The following is an 18,810-nucleotide window of genomic DNA, read 5'->3' on the forward strand; positions in this document are numbered from 1 at the left end:
TTCCTTCGTCTCTGTGTGCTGGCAGGGAGTTTTATATCATTACTCCAGTGCAATCTTATTGTGTTGCGAACATTCTAAAGGGAACAGAGTCTCAAATAATTCATTGCTTGTCCAGACTAATTTATATTCTTGGTCAAAATGCCATGAGGCAAGATTCAAAGTTGAAGAAACTTTTAAAAGCTGTTTTCAGTATAATTTCCTAGATTAAAATGGGAAAAAAAGTTTTAGCAAAACTACAATAATGTTACAAAAAGCATAATTTCAATCAAACAGCATTTTGGTTTCCATAGGGCAAAAAAGGCAAAGTCGGGATTATATGAAATTATATGAATACATCGCCAACAATCAATAATGCCTCAGCCACTTGCACAGTTTCCTTTAAACAGTCAGTGCCAGTGTGTTGGTTAATGTTGGTATGTAGACGATGTAGGATATGGGCCTTGTTTAGCCAGCTAGAAATATCAAACATTGTTATAAGTTCAAAACATACAAGTGTTGAAATACCCAGACTGATTGTCTTGAATTATGCAAATCCCCAAAATATTGGTCCTTGTCCTACCCCATCCTGAACGGATGTTTGCTGGTATGATTGTATTATCACTGTGGAACATGAACTGTTGTGTGAGGGAGTGTTGTTATTACGTAATGTAGGTCAATCCGTCACCCTTCTGAAGTGGTGAAGCTGAAAATCATGAATTATGTGTGTATGGATTTACATTGCTTTTACATAATGAGGCAGGGGACACCAGAAATAGGCTTCACAAATTGTGCCCAATCGGGGAATAACCCGGGCCTACCGTCAGATGAGCAAACACCTAACCACTGGGCTACCCCACCACTCCATCCATTATATATCACACAAAAAATTAATTAAGTCCCATTCACAACTGTGGATATCCTTATTTTCATTGAATCTGGTGTTTTAAATGAAAGCAAGATATTATTTCAGAGAATTGTGTTCAATTGTTTTGTTATTTGATTTTCCTCTCAAAATGTCCTGTCAGTTTAAAGTTGTTTGTTATTTCTTTCAACACCCTTTTTGGGGGTATACAGTGAGCATTTGCTGATGACCTGTTGTCCATATTGACTTTAATGTTTTTGTTTCAGCCTACACATCTGATCTGGAAAATGACATTCGTTCAGATACAAGTGGGGAGTTTGAAGAGCTCTTGGTGCAACTCCTGAAAGGAGGCCGAGATTCAGGATGGGAGGTCAACCAGAAGGAGGCCGAACAGGATGCCAAGGATCTGAACAAGGTAAGTGTGATGTTAGAGTGTTATGTGTCAGTATGTCAAGGCTCTGTACAAGATAGGTGTGATGTAAGAGGGTTATGTGTTGGTGTGTCAAGGCTCTGTACAAGGTAGGTGGGATGTTAGAGGGTTATGTGTTGGTGTGTCAAGGATCTGTAGAAGGTAGATGTGATGTTAGAGGGTTATGTGTAGGTGTGTCAAGGGTCTGTACAAGGTAGGTGTGATGTTAGAGGGTTATGTGTTGGTGTGTCAAGGTTCTGTACAAGGTAAGTGTGATGTTAGAGAGGCAAGTGTTGGTGTGTCAAGGCTCTGTACAAGGTAGGTGTGATGTTAGAGGGTTATGTGTTGGTGTGTCAAGGCTCTGTACAAGGTAGGTGTGATGTTAGAGGGTTATGTGTTGGTGTGTCAAGGCTCTGTACAACGAGGTGTGATGTTAGAGGGTTATGTGTTGGTTGATCAAGGCTCTGTACAAGGCAGGTGTGATGTTAGAGGGTTATGTGTTGGTGTGTCAAGGTTCTGTACAACGAAGGTGTGATGTAAGAGGGTTATGTGTTAGTGTGTCAAGGCTCTGTACAAGGTAAGTGTGATGTTAGAGAGGCAAGTGTTGGTGTGTCAAGGCTCTGTACAAGGTAGGTGTGATGTTAGAGGGTTATGTGTTGGTTTGTCAAGGCTCTGTACAAGGTAGGTGTGATGTAAGAGGGTTATGTGTTGGTGTGTCAAGGCTCTGTACAAGGTAGGTGTGATGTTAGAGGGTTATGTGTTGGTGTGTCAAGGCTCTGTACAACGAAGGTGTGATGTTAGAGGGTTATGTGTTGGTTTATCAAGGCTCTGTACAAGGCAGGTGTGATGTTAGAGGGTTATGTGTTGGTGTGTCAAGGTTCTGTACAACGAAGGTGTGATGTAAGAGGGTTATGTGTTAGTGTGTCAAGGCTCTGTACAAGGTAAGTGTGATGTTAGAGAGGCAAGTGTTGGTGTGTCAAGGCTCTGTACAAGGTAGGTGTGATGTTAGAGGGTTACGTGTAGGTGTGTCAAGGCTCTGTACAAGGTAGGTGTGATGTTAGAGGGTTACGTGTAGGTGTGTCAAGGCTCTGTACAAGGTAGGTGTGATGTTAGAGGGTTATGTGTTGGTTTGTCAAGGCTCTGTACAAGGTAGGTGTGATGTTAGAGGGTTACGTGTAGGTGTGTCAAGGCTCTGTACAAGGTAGGTGTGATGTTAGAGGGTTACGTGTTGGTTTGTCAAGGCTCTGTACAAGGTAGGTGTGATGTTAGAGGGTTATGTGTTGGTGTGTCAAGGCTCTGTAAAGGTAGGTGTGATGTTAGAGTGAGTGTGTTGGGTTTAACGCCGCTTTTAACACTATTCCAGTTGTATAACATCGTATCAGCTTAATGTGGGAGGAAAGCCAGAAGTGATGCAGGTCTCAGACGTTTACCACTTCAGTGAAACCCACGAGCATGTGTATGGTGCTGACAAACCTAGAAACATAATCGGAGCGAACCAGGATTCGAACCCACAATCATATGTTTCTGGCGTGCCCAAGGGACGCAACTCTGCACAGCGAATCTTAGACGACTGGGCCACCCGTGCCCCCTGTGATGTTAGAGGGTTCTGTGTTGGTGTCAAGGCTCTGTACAAGGTAGAGGTGATGTTAGAGGGTTATGTGTTGATGTCAAGGATCTGTACAAGGTAGAGGTGATGTTAGAGAGGTAAGTGTTGATGTCAAGGATCTGTACAAGGTAGAGGTGATGTTAGAGGGCTATGTGTTGATGTCAAGGATCTGTACGAGGTAGAGGTGATGTTAGAGAGGCAAGTGTTGATGTCAAGGATCTGTACGAGGTAGAGGTGATGTTAGAGAGGTAAGTGTTGATGTCAAGGATCTGTACGAGGCAGAGGTGATGGTAGAGAGGTAAGAGTTGATGTCAAGGATCTGTACGAGGTAGAGGTGATGTTAGAGAGGCAAGTGTTGATGTCAAGGATCTGTATGAGGTAGAGGTGATGTTAGAGAGGTAAGTTTTGATGTCAAGGATCTGTACGAGGTAGAGGTGATGTTAGAGAGGTAAGTGTTGATGTCAAGGATCTGTACGAGGTAGAGGTGATGTTAGAGAGGTAAGTGTTGATGTCAAGGATCTGTATGAGGTAGAGGTGATGTTAGAGAGGTAAGTTTTGATGTCAAGGATCTGTACGAGGTAGAGGTGATGTTAGAGAGGTAAGTGTTGATGTCAAGGATCTGTACGAGGTAGAGGTGATGTTAGAGAGGTAAGTGTTGATGTCAAGGATCTGTACGAGGTAGAGGTGATGTTAGAGAGGTAAGTGTTGATGTCAAGGATCTGTATGAGGTAGAGGTGATGTTAGAGAGGTAAGTTTTGATGTCAAGGATCTGTACGAGGTAGAGGTGATGTTAGAGAGGTAAGTGTTGATGTCAAGGATCTGTACGAGGTAGAGGTGATGTTAGAGAGGTAAGTGTTGATGTCAAGGATCTGTATGAGGTAGAGGTGATGTTAGAGAGGTAAGTTTTGATGTCAAGGATCTGTACGAGGTAGAGGTGATGTTAGAGAGGTAAGTGTTGATGTCAAGGATCTGTATGAGGTAGAGGTGATGTTAGAGAGGTAAGTGTTGATGTCAAGGATGTGTATGAGGTAGAGGTGATGTTAGAGAGGCAAGTGTTGATGTCAAGGATCTGTACGAGGTAGAGGTGATGTTAGAGAGGCAAGTGTTGGTGCCATGAGGTTTTCTACAAAGTTCGTTTGGAGAAATTCCTGGTTGTTAGGCTGGAAATAATAACACAAAACACCTAAGATTTTATTTTTATTTTCTTTATATCAAACTAAACTTAATTTACTTTTAACCTACTGCATGATGTTTTTCTTGATGACCATGTAAGTTTCCATTCTTCAGAATAAAAACGGCATGTTCTTCAGTTTCATTTGTGTTTCCACAGAACAAATTGTATGGTTTATGTTTTATGCTTAAGAAATGTATTTTGAAGGGTTTTCATAATATGTTTGGTACTGGAATTGAGCTATAGTACCACGTGCTTATCCTACAGTCAATATTCTTACATCCTTTCATCAGTAGGATATGTATATCAAAGCATATCTAAACCTCTAGTTAGCCATTTCACCTACGGTTGACACAATTATTTTCAAATATACCTTGTCTTGCTTATTACAAACAGTGTGGTCTGATGGAGGCCGCAATACTTGAGTCTGGGATGTACAACCAGCAGCTGATAGCATGTGGTTCCATCCTTCTCCAATATCAGTCTGTTTAGGAAGTGTTATTATCACTGAAATTTGAAGAAAGAAAAATAATCTGCAATCTTATTTTGCATATCTTTGAACCTTAAAATAAAAAAAATAATTTTCATAAGTGATGGTATATCTATCATATATATTTTTAAAAGAAAAGTTTCAAGGTTGGAATATCTTTTTCCAGAAAATAGGATTTATAACTGTAAAGAGAACTGCATGTTTAAGAGAAGGCACTAAGTGTTTTTTTCTACTTGTCAGTGATTTAAAATCAACTTGAGAGGTCAGTTTAAGCCATCTTCCCAAGGCAAGAGAGTCAACTGACTATAAAAGTCCAGTTTCCACCCTTGCCGAACTAGGCTGGTATTATGGAGTTACAATTTGGCCGGACTAACGAGTCAATGCATAGTCCAATCAAAATTGCGCAACGAAATCAAAATCCGGTTCGTAAACTGTTGTGCAGATTTCAGTCGATTGCAGGATTAGCAAAGCATGTGAACCGCCAACCGTCAACAGATATTTTCAAAATCTTCTCATGTTTTTAATCAAGGTTCTTACTTGATTTGATGGGACGGTCGGGTAGCCTAGTGGTTAAAGCGTTCGCTCGTCACGCCGTAGACCCGGGTTCGATTCCCGACATGGGTACAATGTGTGAAGCCAATTTCTGGGGTCCCCCGTCGTGATATTGCTGGAATATTGCTAAAAGCGGTGTAAAACCATACTCACTCACTCACTCACTACTTGATTTGATGCATTTCGCGATGTAAGACCCGTTTTATCACAGTGTAAATCTTGATTATCGAGCAGAGTGTCCTGACTTGGCACCGCCATTTTGTTTGAAGCAAATGCAAGTGATATGAGAGATGGAATCTGATTGGTCAATAGGAGAGGGACATAACTGGTAATAGCCACTGGTAGCGCTACGATCAAGCCCAGGAATTCAAGCCTAGTTCGGCAAGGATGGAAACTGGACTTTTAAAGTCAGTTAACTCTCTTGCCTCGGGAAGATGTTTTATGCAGGCCTTTCATAAATCATGGGAGATAAGAACTACTTATGCTGGAGCATCAAAACACCAGACAGTTACCGAGGGAATCTGACATAATGGGGACCGGAAGATCAATAGTGAGCCAGCTTTAAACTCCTAAACCACAGAGCTGTAATTAATTTTAGGCAAGACTTGCATGAAAAGTGATATTTTATCCTGTCAAGCATAAACTAATTCTGTCATAGATCCTGTTCGCTGTGTATTTTGGGATTAATGTTCAAGGGTTATTAATTGTTAAATTTCAGAAATTAAAGTTTTTGTTTTGTTCAATGGTGATTAGATTGTGAAGTCAAGCTGTCAGATCAAAGTTAACTATTATATTAAAAGTAACAGTTCTTTTTTAAGTTAGCTTTCTGTGGAAAATGTCAGTGTGACATGATGCGTCTGATGTCATGCAATGGCTGCTGTACTGAAATCACCCATGAGTACAAGTGAGAGGGCTGCGAGTGATTGAGAAAGCAAACAGGGAGTTATTTTATTTCCTGATCCAATTTATTGCCATGCATAATTCAGTTTGAGCGAAACAGTATTGGAAAACTCAATGCCGACGTCAATCTATTTTTCGTTAACAGGGCAAATTCGAGTATTGTTGATGCTGAATTGAATTTATTTCAGTTTCTCAGAATGTTAACCCTTTAGTGACAAGCATTAAATCAGGGGAGTAGTCAGGATGTTGTGAGAAGGGAAACAATTAAGCATGAGACTTTTTTTATTGTTTGACTGTGTAAAGTTAGCTAAATTAAAATCTATTGTTGATTTGCATTGGGAATTTTTTTTAAAAAACAGTGGCCTTTGCTTCTTAAGTAACCTTATTTAATCAGATAGTTTACTTCGATACAATACCTCTCTGTGTGACGATCCTGAGGTCATCTCCATAAGCGGTCGCGTTTGGTGAGCCCGGAGCGAACTTTGACAGTTCTTTAAAAATAAAGGATGTGTTGCTTCATGAGTTAATCAGATGTCCTTTTGAAACAATTCGGCTTCATTACTTTTCCACCTTGATTCCTAAATTTTGGTCTATGCAAATGAAACACAATACTTAAACACTTAACACAAATGTATCCTCGATGGTACACCCTTAAGAATGTAGATACCGTTGTGGTCAAAATAGAAGGATGTATGAACCATCCAAATAATATAATAATATGGCGATCCTGACCACCCGATCCCATTAGTCGTCTCTTACGACAAGCATAGTCACCTTTTATGGCAATCATGGGTTACTGAAGACCTATTCTGCCCTGGATATTCATGGGTTAGTGGACTTATGAGGACTGGGAGGTTACAAAGTGGACATCATGAATTGTTGCTCATGCTGTCAACCACTTGTTTACAGACCACTGTGCTATAGCTGGAATATAGCTGAATGTAGCATAAAGGAAAATTCACTCACTCACTCATTGAAGAGATGCTCTCTGATGTGTTGATGTAACTCTAGAACTGATAATACTGACTTCAGTTTCTAGGGAAACATATTTTTTTGCCTTTTCCCTGTTATCATATTACTTTCCACCTGTCAATTTTCTTGTTATTCTGACAGAGCCAACAATTTTCTGACTTTGATTAGAATCTGTTTGTTTTCAATCATAGAACATTAATTTGAGAGCAGACGAGGATGAGTTAATGTTTCTTTTCAAGTGTTTCTTTTTTTGTTGCAGGACAAATCGATCAAAGTATCGGATGAAACCTTCAAACGTGTGATGACAAAGAAAAACAGATTACAAGCAAAGGCGACATTTGCAGAGTACAAAAAACTTGCTGATCAAGAGATAGTTGCCGCCATTTCTGCATCTGGGGATGCTAAGGCTGGCTACGAGGGACTTGGTTTGTGCTTTTATTGTTTAGAAAATCCAGACAAATTGTATTTCTTGTCTCACCATTTTCAGCATCATATATACAAATGGAAAATAATTTAATCCTAACCCCTTATTAACTTCAAATATTTTCACATGTATTTTTTGGAGTGAGTGAGTGAGTATGGTTTCTCATATTTTTTGGAATATTCCCACAAATCAAGATGGGGGAAACCCGAAATGTAGGATGTGGATACTTACGTTTGGCTTACGAAGTCGTTGTGCTATACTCTTTCAATGCCTGTGTTATATGCGATTAAAGTATAATGATTTAAAATTGTTTGAGCCTATATCAAGCTTTGTATAAGGCGATATTATCAGTGGGTCCTAGTTTCAGATTGGTATCCCACTGAAAACATTGAACTTAAACCATGCTTCTTCACACAATATCTTTGCTCAGTCCGCGTTTAATTTTGAGATAGGAGATATAAAACAGACCATATTTTCAAAAGAGAGGTAGATTACCTGTAGATTTAACCAGCTGAAATTAACATTTGAAACCTCATACTACACATTCTATTCCAAACTCAACTTAGTACAGTTAAATCTAGAGGTAACCTAGCTCAACATTGAAAACACTGGGTTTATCTTCTAAATCACTCATTCACTCTCTCAACATTTGTCGAAGTGTTTTAATGGCATGTGTAGATACAAATGCCTAAATTTACTCAAAGCAAATGACATCCATTTGTTTAATGATAGGTCAGGAATGTTACAAGTATTTATGCTGATGAAAGTCTTGTAGGCGTTGGCAGAAGGTCACAGGTTGCAAAGTCATCACTAAGTGAGTGACAGGATTCCTAGCAAAGCCATCACTAACTGAGTGACAGGATTCCTAGCAAAACCATCACTAAGTGAGTGACAGGATCCCTAGCAAAGCCTTCACTAAGTGAGTGACAGGATCCCTAGCAAAGCCATCACTAAGTGAGTGACAGGATCCCTAGCAAAACCATCACTAAGTGAGTGACAGGATCCCTAGCAAAACCATCACTAAGTGAGTGACAGGATCCCTAGCAAAACCATCACTAAGTGAGTGACAGGATTCCTAGCAAAACCATCACTAAGTGAGTGACAGGATCCCTAGCAAAACCATCACTAAGTGAGTGACAGGATCCCTAGTAAAGCCATCACTAAGTGAGTGACAGGATCCCTAGCAAAACCATCACTAAGTGAGTGACAGGATCCCTAGCAAAACCATCACTAAGTGAGTGACAGGATCCCTAGCAAAGCCATCACTAAGTGAGTGACAGGATCCCTAGCAAAGCCATCACTAAGTGAGTGACAGGATCCCTAGCAAAACCATCACTAAGTGAGTGACAGGATCCCTAGCAAAGCCATCACTAAGTGAGTGACAGGATCCCTAGCAAAACCATTGTTAAGTGAGTGACAGGATCCCTAGCGAAACCATCACTGAGACAAAAACATGTTTACACAATACACTTGCTGAAAAAAAATGAAAACCCACAGTCTGTATTTCAGTTCTGTGTGGGCAATTTATAACTGATTGCTTCAGACATAGAAGTGCGTTTTAAAACTTTGTTGATGACCTTTCTAGAGCATTTTCATCCTGCTCTTCATGTGAAAATACAACAAAACAGTTACAACTGGACCTGTCCAATCGTTTTTCTTGTTTTATGTATGACTCTAAATTCTGAAAACGTACCCCATACCCCCTAAAAAATAAACTTAAATAGTTCTTTACCAAACCAAATGCTGTTTTAGCAGTTCTTTTGGTAATTAACTTTAAATCATCTCTGAATAATTCTCCTGCCTCTAAGTGAACAAAGTGGTGAAAAGATCTGTAAAGTATAGAATATTATATTGGTCTGTCCTTAATGATGAAGTTAAGAAAAACCTTTAATGATTCTATGAAGTACAAATTGTTGCGAAAAAGTCTTTAATGTTGCTGGAACAAAGAGCAATTAAAACTTTGTTTACCATGATGCGACAGCCAGCCAGATAATATGACATTGATATAGAAAAGTCAATTTTCTCGCAACATCTACATAATTGAATCAAAATAAAGTAGCAAATGAAAATGTAATAGAACGTGTGACTGACACATTAAAACATTCCCACCACAAATTCTCAAAGTGTAAATGTTGCCATGAAGATTCAAGATACAAAAAACACCTAATACCTCTGTCACCGTTCAGTACTTTAGTTAACAAGTATATTTCAAGAGGAATTTTCAGGAGAGTAACCCAATTAACATTTTCTCTATCTTCTTATTTTGCCTCCAGAGATACTTTTGCCGTATTAACCATTAAAAATCTGTGGAGAAACAAAAAATAAATAGCCCTGAACATGTCATCTTTTTACATGGAAAATTAAATTTGCCACAGGCATCATGGAATATTTGAGCATGGAATACAGCTGAAATGTTTGCAATGTGACATTTACACAAGCATAATATATTATTCACCCTGAAATGATCCAAGTCTGGTACATATGTGATATATGATTTTGGACAGGCAGGTACTCTTGCTCAGAACTTTGTAGGTGCTCAGTTTCATCAGCCAGAATCTAAATATATAACTAAACGAGACACTTTCTTTCAGCACAAGCACTTGAGGACCCAATTGAGTTTTATGCTGCTCGCCTACAGGAAGGTTTCAAGGGGCTTGGCACTAATGATACTCGACTTATTAGGATTCTTGTGTCAAGGTCGGAGGTAAGGGGAGATAATTATTCTGGAGATGTTAAGTTCACCTGTATGCAGGAGATAGTATGTTGACTGCAATGAGAAAACCCCTGAAGTGAATACTTAAAATTTGTGACTGTTTAAAGTGTCATTTGTATACTGTTTTTTGCAGTCAACTAATTTTCCATTGTTTCTTAAGACTATCTTGGAAGTTGGATCTACTTTTGTGAGTGAGTGAGTTTTTGTTTGTTTGTTTGTTGTTTTACGCCCCACTCAGCAATATTCCAGCTATATGACGGCGGTCTGTAAATAATCGAGTCTGGACTAGACAATCCAGTGATTGATATCATGAGCATCGATCCACACAACTGAGATACAATGACATGCATCAACCAAGTCAGTGAGCTTGACCACATGATCCTATTAGTTGCCTCTTACGACAAGCATAGTTGCCTCTTACAACAAGCATGGGTGGCTGAAGACCTATCCCCCCAGGATCTTCAGAGTGAGTGAGTGAGTGAGCGAGTGAGTGAGTAGAGTGTTTCAGAAACAGTTATATATTCATCTGCCATACATGTATCTTTTTAAAAGGGAGAAATCGTAGGATCAAGCTGTGCTCGCCTATTTTTATAATTTAAATAGCGATACTGCTAAAGGTATATTGGCCAGACAAACAGGTGCTTCCTGCTGTTTGTTTCAAATTTCAAAACCATGTATTACAGGATATAAGACTGAACATTTTGGGGACACATGATACCCTTTTCTTTATTTTAAGAACACTTACCAATTTGTTCATAGAGTTATATAAATGTCCTGTGTATCAGAAAGATATGTTTGTTTAAATCAATTAAATAGCATTATGATGTTAAAGTGTACATGACTGAAACAATATAACAGCTCTACTGTTTTTAAGTTTAAAACAATCCATACTTGTATTTGTTATGATAGTTTTAGATTTCATTGTGTATATTTAATTATTTAATTAAAATTCATAGATTGACCTTGCTGACATCAAAGCCAAGTATGCCGAGCTTTATGGAAAGAGTCTTCGGGAGAAAGTAGATGCGGAGTGTTCTGGACACTACAAGCGGACATTGCTGACCATTCTTGGGGAGAAGTAAGACCGACAGCCATCTTGAATCTCACCTCATCCGACACCGCCTCACCTTCTGTCCATGTCTTCTAAACTGAAAATTGTCATGGCAACCAGAATATGAAGCTGTATCAAATTAGTAGCTTTAATATTAGAATTGTTATTTTACTTCATAGTTTGGTTTAGCTCTTTACAGTCATGTTAGTCATACTAGCCACTTAAATGGAAATGGCATCTTCAAAATGATGATGATGATGTTTGACAGTTTGAGGACATGGACATGTTTGATGTTGTAATGTTTGATGTATCACAGCAACAGCATGGCTTTCAAATGCAACTTGTTCTCTTGCACAGATGTGTACCACACTATATAACAAAAATAAAATGTTGTAAAATGTTGCACATATAAATAAGACACTGACTAAACATTGCACAAATACCGGGTAAATAAGACACTGACTTAATGTTGCACATATAAATGAGACACTGACTAAATGTTGCACATATAAATCAGACACTGACTAAATGTTGCACATATAAATAAGACACTGACTAAACATTGCACATATACCGGGTAAATAAGACACTGACTTAATGTTGCACATATAAATAAGACACTGACTAAATGTTGCACATATAAATCAGACGCTGACTTAATGTTGCACATATAAATAAGACACTGACTAAATGTTGCACATATAAATAAGACACTGACTTAATGTTGCACATATAAATAAGACACTGACTTAATGTTGCACATATAAATAAGACACTGACTTAATGTTGCAAATGTAAATAAGACACTGACTTAATGTTGCACATATATATAAGACACTGACTTAATGTTGCACATATAAATAAGACACTGACTTAATGTTGCAAATGTAAATAAGACTTTGATGGTCAAATTATAATTTGTTAATTCAAATCTATTACCTGATTCCTTCAGCTCATCCTTATGGTGCAAGGTAAAAGTGAGAGGCATCTGTGACAACAGTATTTGTTGGAGTGTTAATCTTCAGAGATGGGTTCAGGATTCCATTCTGTTCTAAATATGCCTCTGTTTACCTGACAGTGAATGGGTTCCTGGTAGGAACATGGTAATGTGACTGGTATTGTACTAGCACCTCATAGGCAGCTTGTGTTGTTTACTCCCCAGGGAGCTGAGAATGAAATTTGAAAGCACACTGATCCATTGATGGAGTAATAATATTGTGAACAGCTATCCAAGTTGCAAGTCAGGTGCATTATAAATGCATAATGTTATTTATATGAAAACATTATTTTGAAAACTGGTTGCACATTACCCAAATCATGAAATGAACAATACATATGTATTAACACAGGTCGTCAAAGAAGGGTATGTATCCATGCACCCCTGCTGGATCTGCCATAACTTTTGTCAGTGCTAATCTCAGTGGTTGGTGTAGGGTTGTACCCACATATCTTGCATGGATTATTACAGTAGCACGACTAGGCTGTCCGCACTAGTGTTAATGTGCTCTTCATAGATCTTACTTTAGAATCATTGGTTCACCAAACGGACCAAAAGAAAGTGGAATTGTGAAAGGCTATAAAATGCCGCACTCAGCAATGTTCCAGCTATATGATGGCACTCTGTAAATAATCGAGTCTGGACCAGACAATCCATTGATTGACATCATGAGCATCCATCCACGCAATTGGGGGACGATGACATGTATCAAACCAAGTCAGCGAGCGTGACCACCCAATCCCTTTAGTCGCCTCATATGACAAGCATAGTCGCCTTTTACGTCAGGCATGGGTTGCTGAAGACCTATTCTACCCTGGATCTTCAGGAGTGGGTAAGTGATATTAATTATAACTGTTTGAAGAAAGAAACAATTTCCAATGAACTGACGGTTCCTGAAACTACTGAGAGTCTGCAATCAAAACCCAGATCAAGGTACCTGTTGATATTTCTTTCAAATATTTGTGAGTGTAAGGAGGATGAAATAGGACCTGAAACTAGTGTCAGTAAATCACAAACACTACACACAATGACTGCTTTTCACTCTTTATATCAAGTTCAGTTTAAACTTGACATTTATTTTCAGACCGTCTAAGTTGAAACTGAAGTTATTGTTCACAATTCAGGGTTGATTGTTGTGGTATTTTTTAACATCAATGGTTAAGGTATCGTTGGAAAAGGATGCTCATTGCATTACCATTCATACATTTATTCATTAACCAAGAATGTATTTTGATGATGCAACATATTATTCCATGATTGAATATATATATTTTTGATATTTAGTGTTAGTGATGTGATTATGAATATTAAAACTTGTACAATACCAAACAATAGATTTATATGACGTTTGATCCTAAAGTAGTTTTACTGATTTTGTTTGGTCTCCATTGTCATAATATTGTATATATATATCCTTATCTAATTAGACTCTTCCAGTCCATATTTATCTGCATGTAAGCTTGTAAGCTTTCTAAGCTCAACACAATGTCAAAAGCGGAATGACCTATATTTCAGTCTGAGATAAAGCAAGATTTAGTATCCTTACCATCCTACACAATAGTCAATATTAGTATTCCAAAATATCATTGCATAATAGTGCTAATGTACACAAAGATACATTCAGTAAAAGGGCTACCAATATGAATGTATTCCATTTGGATTAAAGATGTCAAATTGGTGTAGAAATTATAAGGAGTAAATAATTTTTATGAAACATTTAACAAGTAAAGTAAGTGTTTGGAATAATGTGTCACATGTAATGTATTTTTCATTTTAAGTTTTAAAGCTTTTGTATCATTGATGACTGTTGCCTGTAAATCTGGCCATAGTTGCTTGGTGAATGAGTTATATAGTTGTTATTTTCTTTTCTTTCAACGATGCAAGCATTAATCAATATTAATGTCTCTGTTCTCATGTTTTTCTCAGCATTATGTTCTTTCTTCTGCATGAAGTGCCAATGTTTTTACAAAATATGTCCAAAAAATATATTTTTACCAAAGCAGCAAATTACATGCTGTATTCAGTTTAAATCATCACACGAAAACTTATGTTTGAAGTGCTCTGTTGCATAAAAAGGAGCAGAGTTTTCTCTCAAATTTTTTACGGATTCTCTACATGAATATGCCAAGAAACAGAAGAATTTTTTTAAAGAAACTGCTCATAGTTGATTTGGTTATATCCCTGACAAAACACCTAAGACAGGCTTATCATAAAACTTCACAACAACTATGCAGGTACTGAATGTTCTTATGTCCGTCGAAAATTGATAATACTGCATAAAACAATTTTCACATACTTTGTCTATGGAACCTTCAACATTAGCACTTGAGAATGTCATTTGTGATATGCATGTTTGAGTTTGTTTCAATAAAATATTCAGTTTTTTATTTATTTGCTTCTGTTATTATGATTTTGTTATGTAGTTGTTAAAATAGATATGTTTTTTTCTGTTTTAGTGTCATGTAGTCCTGATGCATGTTTTTTCTTGGCAGTGGTTTTGAATCCTACAATCAACTCTTTCATGCAGAGATTTCTATTGGATATGGAAAGGTTTTAGTCACTTATTTCAAATTCACTTGTTTTAGAAAGTGAAAGATGATTTATCATGTTGGAGTAACCCACCAGCCAGTGGTGTGGAAACCAGTATGTATACATAATAGGGCTCGGACGAGTCCAAAGACCCGGGTACCCACCTCCCTATTACCCGACCCTACCCGGGTACCCATTGTTGGTCTCAGGAGATGTCTCAAAATGTCCGATTGGGAACATCTTTAGCATAGCCCTGGTAAAACGTTTTTAGAACAATCTGGTCATTCATACACTGAAGTTGAATTAAGTTATATGTTTATTCAACCATATGAATAATCGGAAGGAATGGGTGCACAGTCAGAAAGAAATGCAAACATTAGTGACTTGTACTATTACCATAGAGTTCCAGATATATTTTGTCATTAAACAATATATCATGTGACTAACCACGGGTCCGGGTAGTCCTGTGGGTATCCGGGTCCTACTCAGTACCCACCCGCATTAGTAGAGTCTAGTAGCATATAGTAGCTTTGCTAATTATTGACAGTGTTTCACACTAAAAAACATGAGAGTGAGCACCAATTTACTATCCAATATTCATAAATACTAATTACCTGTTTAATGATTTTTGTTTTAAAATTGATGTTTGCAAGCACTTTAAAGTTCACAATGCACATCACACATAAGCAATTATCTACATGCAATTTCTCAAACTTTACTGGGGGCCTCTTTTGTCATTATTTTAATATACATGGACAAAATCATTATGAAATACCTATATGTTGTATTTGCCAGTCTGAAGTTCTCCTATCCCCTACTTGCAAACTTAAAATGTCAAGGCCAGAGAATAACCAGTCTCAATTATCTGCTTACAAGGAACAAAAGTCATGAAGATTGTATGAAAGGATGACTGGAAACCAGTGATGACACCAGGTGTTCCCAGAAGGGCAAGCATGCCCTGCCACCAGTTTTCTTAAAAATGTGTAATTGTTGACTTGTTGCCTGACACCTTTCCTCATGCTGATGTGTTTCTATTCTATGATGGAATTAAATAATGGAACATTTTGACTCTTACTCAGTGAGTGAGTGAGTGAGTGAATATTGTCTGACACTGAAGGGCATGGTTCTACAGCATCTAGTAGGCAGCATGTAATTACCCAATCACCAACTGATGCTTTGGACCTATTCTTCCCGGAACCCTAACATCATTCACATTTTTCCCTAACAAAAGAGTTTGATATTTTGATGTTTAAATCATTCCATTGTTAGTATAATCTGAAAGAAACTTCGTTTTTGAGTATAAGGTAGTCTAAAATAGCGATTCTGGGAACAGATTTGAAAATTTATACATCATACTAATGCTTATGCCAACCAACAAGTGGACGATCAGGAAAGTAATCAGGCGACTATACAAAGATATGAAAATATGTTTCGTACTGGAGATATACAAGACTATCCCACTAGGTGTATCAGCAAGGGAACAGTAGTTGATAATAAATGTAAACTTTAAAGAACAGCCGATGCTTTCATATTACAAGAATTGAAATATCATTCCATCGTAAATTGACTAATAGTCTTATGAAAGAATCAACTGTTCTTTAACTTCTTTTGAGTAGTATATTTGCTTCATTGTTACATTCGGTAAACTTTGTCCAAGACATCTTGGTGTTTCCCTCGATAAGCTTTGTCCATGACACCTTGATGTCTCTTTCAATAAGCTTTGTCCATGACATCTTTGTGTCTCATTCAATAAGCTTTGTCCATGACACGTTGGTGTCTCATTCAGTAAGCTTTGTCCATGACACGTTGGTGTCTCATTCAGTAAGCTTTGTCCATGACATCTTTGTGTCTCATTCAGTAAGCTTTGTCCATGACACGTTGGTGTTTCTTTCAGAAAGCTTTTTTCCATGACACGTTGGTGTCTCTTTCAGTAAGCTTTGTCCTTGACACGTTGGTGTCTCTTTCAGTAAACTTTGTCAATGACATCTTTGTGTCTCATTCAATAAGCTTTGTCCATGACACGTTGGTGTCTCATTTAGTAAGCTTTGTCCATGACACGTTGGTGTCTCTTTCAATAAGCTTTGTCCATGACACATTGATGTCTCTTTCAGTAAGCTTTGTCCATGCCACGTTGTGTCTCATTCAATAAGCTTTGTCCATGACATCTTTGTGTCTCATTCAGTAAGCTTTTTCCATGACACGTTGGTGTCTCTTTCAGTAAGCTTTTTCCATGACACGTTGGTGTCTCTTTCAGTAAGCTTTGTCAATGACACGTTGGTGTCTCTTTTAGTAAGCTTTGTCCATGACACGTTGGTGTCTCTTTTAGTAAGCTTTGTCCATGACACGTTGGTGTCTCTTTCAGTAAGCTTTTTCCATGACACGTTGGTGTCTCTTTCAGTAAGTTTTGTCCATGACACGTTGGTGTCTCTTTTAGTAAGCTTTGTCCATGACACGTTGGTGTCTCTTTCAGTAAGCTTTGTCCATTACACGTTGGTGTCTCATTCAGTAAGCTTTGTCCATGACATCTTTGTGTCTCTTTCAATAAGCTCACAATATCTTGATTCCGTCCCTAGAACCAATGTACCTATATAAGGATCAGATTCAAATTTGGATTAAATGTACCAAGTGCAAAATCGCCTCTACCCGAAGCTCATGTAACATCTCTAAAATCAGCGGCCGCAGCACTGTCCCCACCAACAGTTTCTCTGTAATCAGAGACACGGGCATCTAAAGGGAATGCCGATATCTACAAGACCGTAAGAACACATGGTTCCATTAGACTTCGCATTGATTTGAACACCGGTTCTTAGTAAACAGACGCAGAGTCCTCTAAAAGAAATGCCAATATCTACATCACAGTATGAACACACATGCTTCCGTTTCGTTACCGTTTGAAATCTAAACCTTTAAAAGCTACGGAGGAATCATTTTTACATCTTTAATATTAAGATCACGAAACACATGGGATGAGAGAAAAACAAAGATATATATCGAAGCAAACATTGTCGTTATTATTGTGTTCACACAATCAGGTATTTTGATGATTATATCAAGTTTTGACATGTGCCTAAACCTGTTCCAGTAAGTCGTAAACCAGATGATAACGGAATTCTTATATAAGCTGAAATAAATGTCTCAGGTCAATAGATTTTCTAAGATTTTCCGTGGTCCAGTGGATAGAGCGTCTGCCGGGGGAGTGGAAGGTCGGTGATTCGATTTCCGGCCTTGTCATTCCGAAAGACTGTAAAAGAAGTATTTCTTGTTACCCTGCCTGACGTTCGGCATCAAGGGAGTAAAACATGGACTGGTCGGCTCGGAGTCAGTGTACTGTGTCTGAGTTGGGTATTCTTGTTAAACTGTGGCATGGTATATCTGTTGGCTAGCACTATAAAACCGACATTAGTGCCGACAAGCACAAGCAGCCACACACATACACACAAATACACACACGCACACAAATGCATGCACGTCGCTATATAATTGCAATAATCATAAACGCAAGATTAAACCCAATTTCACCTCACCTAACATGTCCCTAAAAAAATTTATACACGGTATTAAATAAAGGTTTTTGCCTGTTTTACAAACACGTAGATTCGATTGCAGCATTGCACAGTGTAGGTGACCCAGGTTGGGATATTTGCAGGAACAGTGGTGGGTACTTCCACCATACAAGCCCCCCTTCACCATCTTGGTAACGATAATGTTAGGTAAGGATTCAGACTACCCGTTAATTAATCCTGCATCCGCCTCTGTCGACAGTATGGACGTCCACAAAAATATGATGCATAAATAACCAATGTCTTTTGTGTCTTCACACGTTGGCAACAATGTGTTGTTCAGTTGAAGAAATGCTGATAGTTCTGCAAGATGCACTCACAAAACCAGGACAAGCTTAAGCTTCCCTGAAATACGATCGCAAGTGCTGAGAGGTTGATGGACATCGGTTGTGTTAATTGTGTAGGCAGAGAACGCCAACTCTTGTTAATTTAAAATCTTTGTAAAAAGATATTTTTTTAGCCCACATATAATCAGGCCACCATACGTTTTATTTCTGACAGAAGCCCAGTTTATGTAATGATGACTTATGGACCACTCCTCTGTGGGGGTTGGGAATATTGTTTAAGGCAGAATATGTTTGAATATGTCCTTTGA

General features: G+C 38.1%; 1 protein-coding gene across 3 annotated transcripts in view; it reads left to right on the forward strand.

Moving 5' to 3' along the window:
• The window catches only part of LOC124141953, a 150,657-nt gene that overhangs the window by 76,811 nt on the left and 55,036 nt on the right, over positions 1–18,810 (forward strand). For all 3 annotated transcript variants that reach the window (XM_046510148.2, XM_046510149.2, XM_046510150.2), the window contains 4 exons: positions 1,108–1,256; positions 7,201–7,366; positions 9,957–10,069; positions 11,035–11,156. In XM_046510148.2, coding sequence (XP_046366104.2) covers positions 1,108–1,256; positions 7,201–7,366; positions 9,957–10,069; positions 11,035–11,156 — 550 coding nt within the window. The remainder of the gene's footprint in view (positions 1–1,107; positions 1,257–7,200; positions 7,367–9,956; positions 10,070–11,034; positions 11,157–18,810) is intronic.

The sequence above is a fragment of the Haliotis rufescens genome, unplaced genomic scaffold (genome assembly GCF_023055435.1).
Source record: "Haliotis rufescens isolate VD_foot unplaced genomic scaffold, xgHalRufe1.0.p SCAF_3, whole genome shotgun sequence".
In the NCBI taxonomy this organism is placed as follows: Eukaryota; Metazoa; Mollusca; class Gastropoda; order Lepetellida; family Haliotidae; genus Haliotis; species Haliotis rufescens.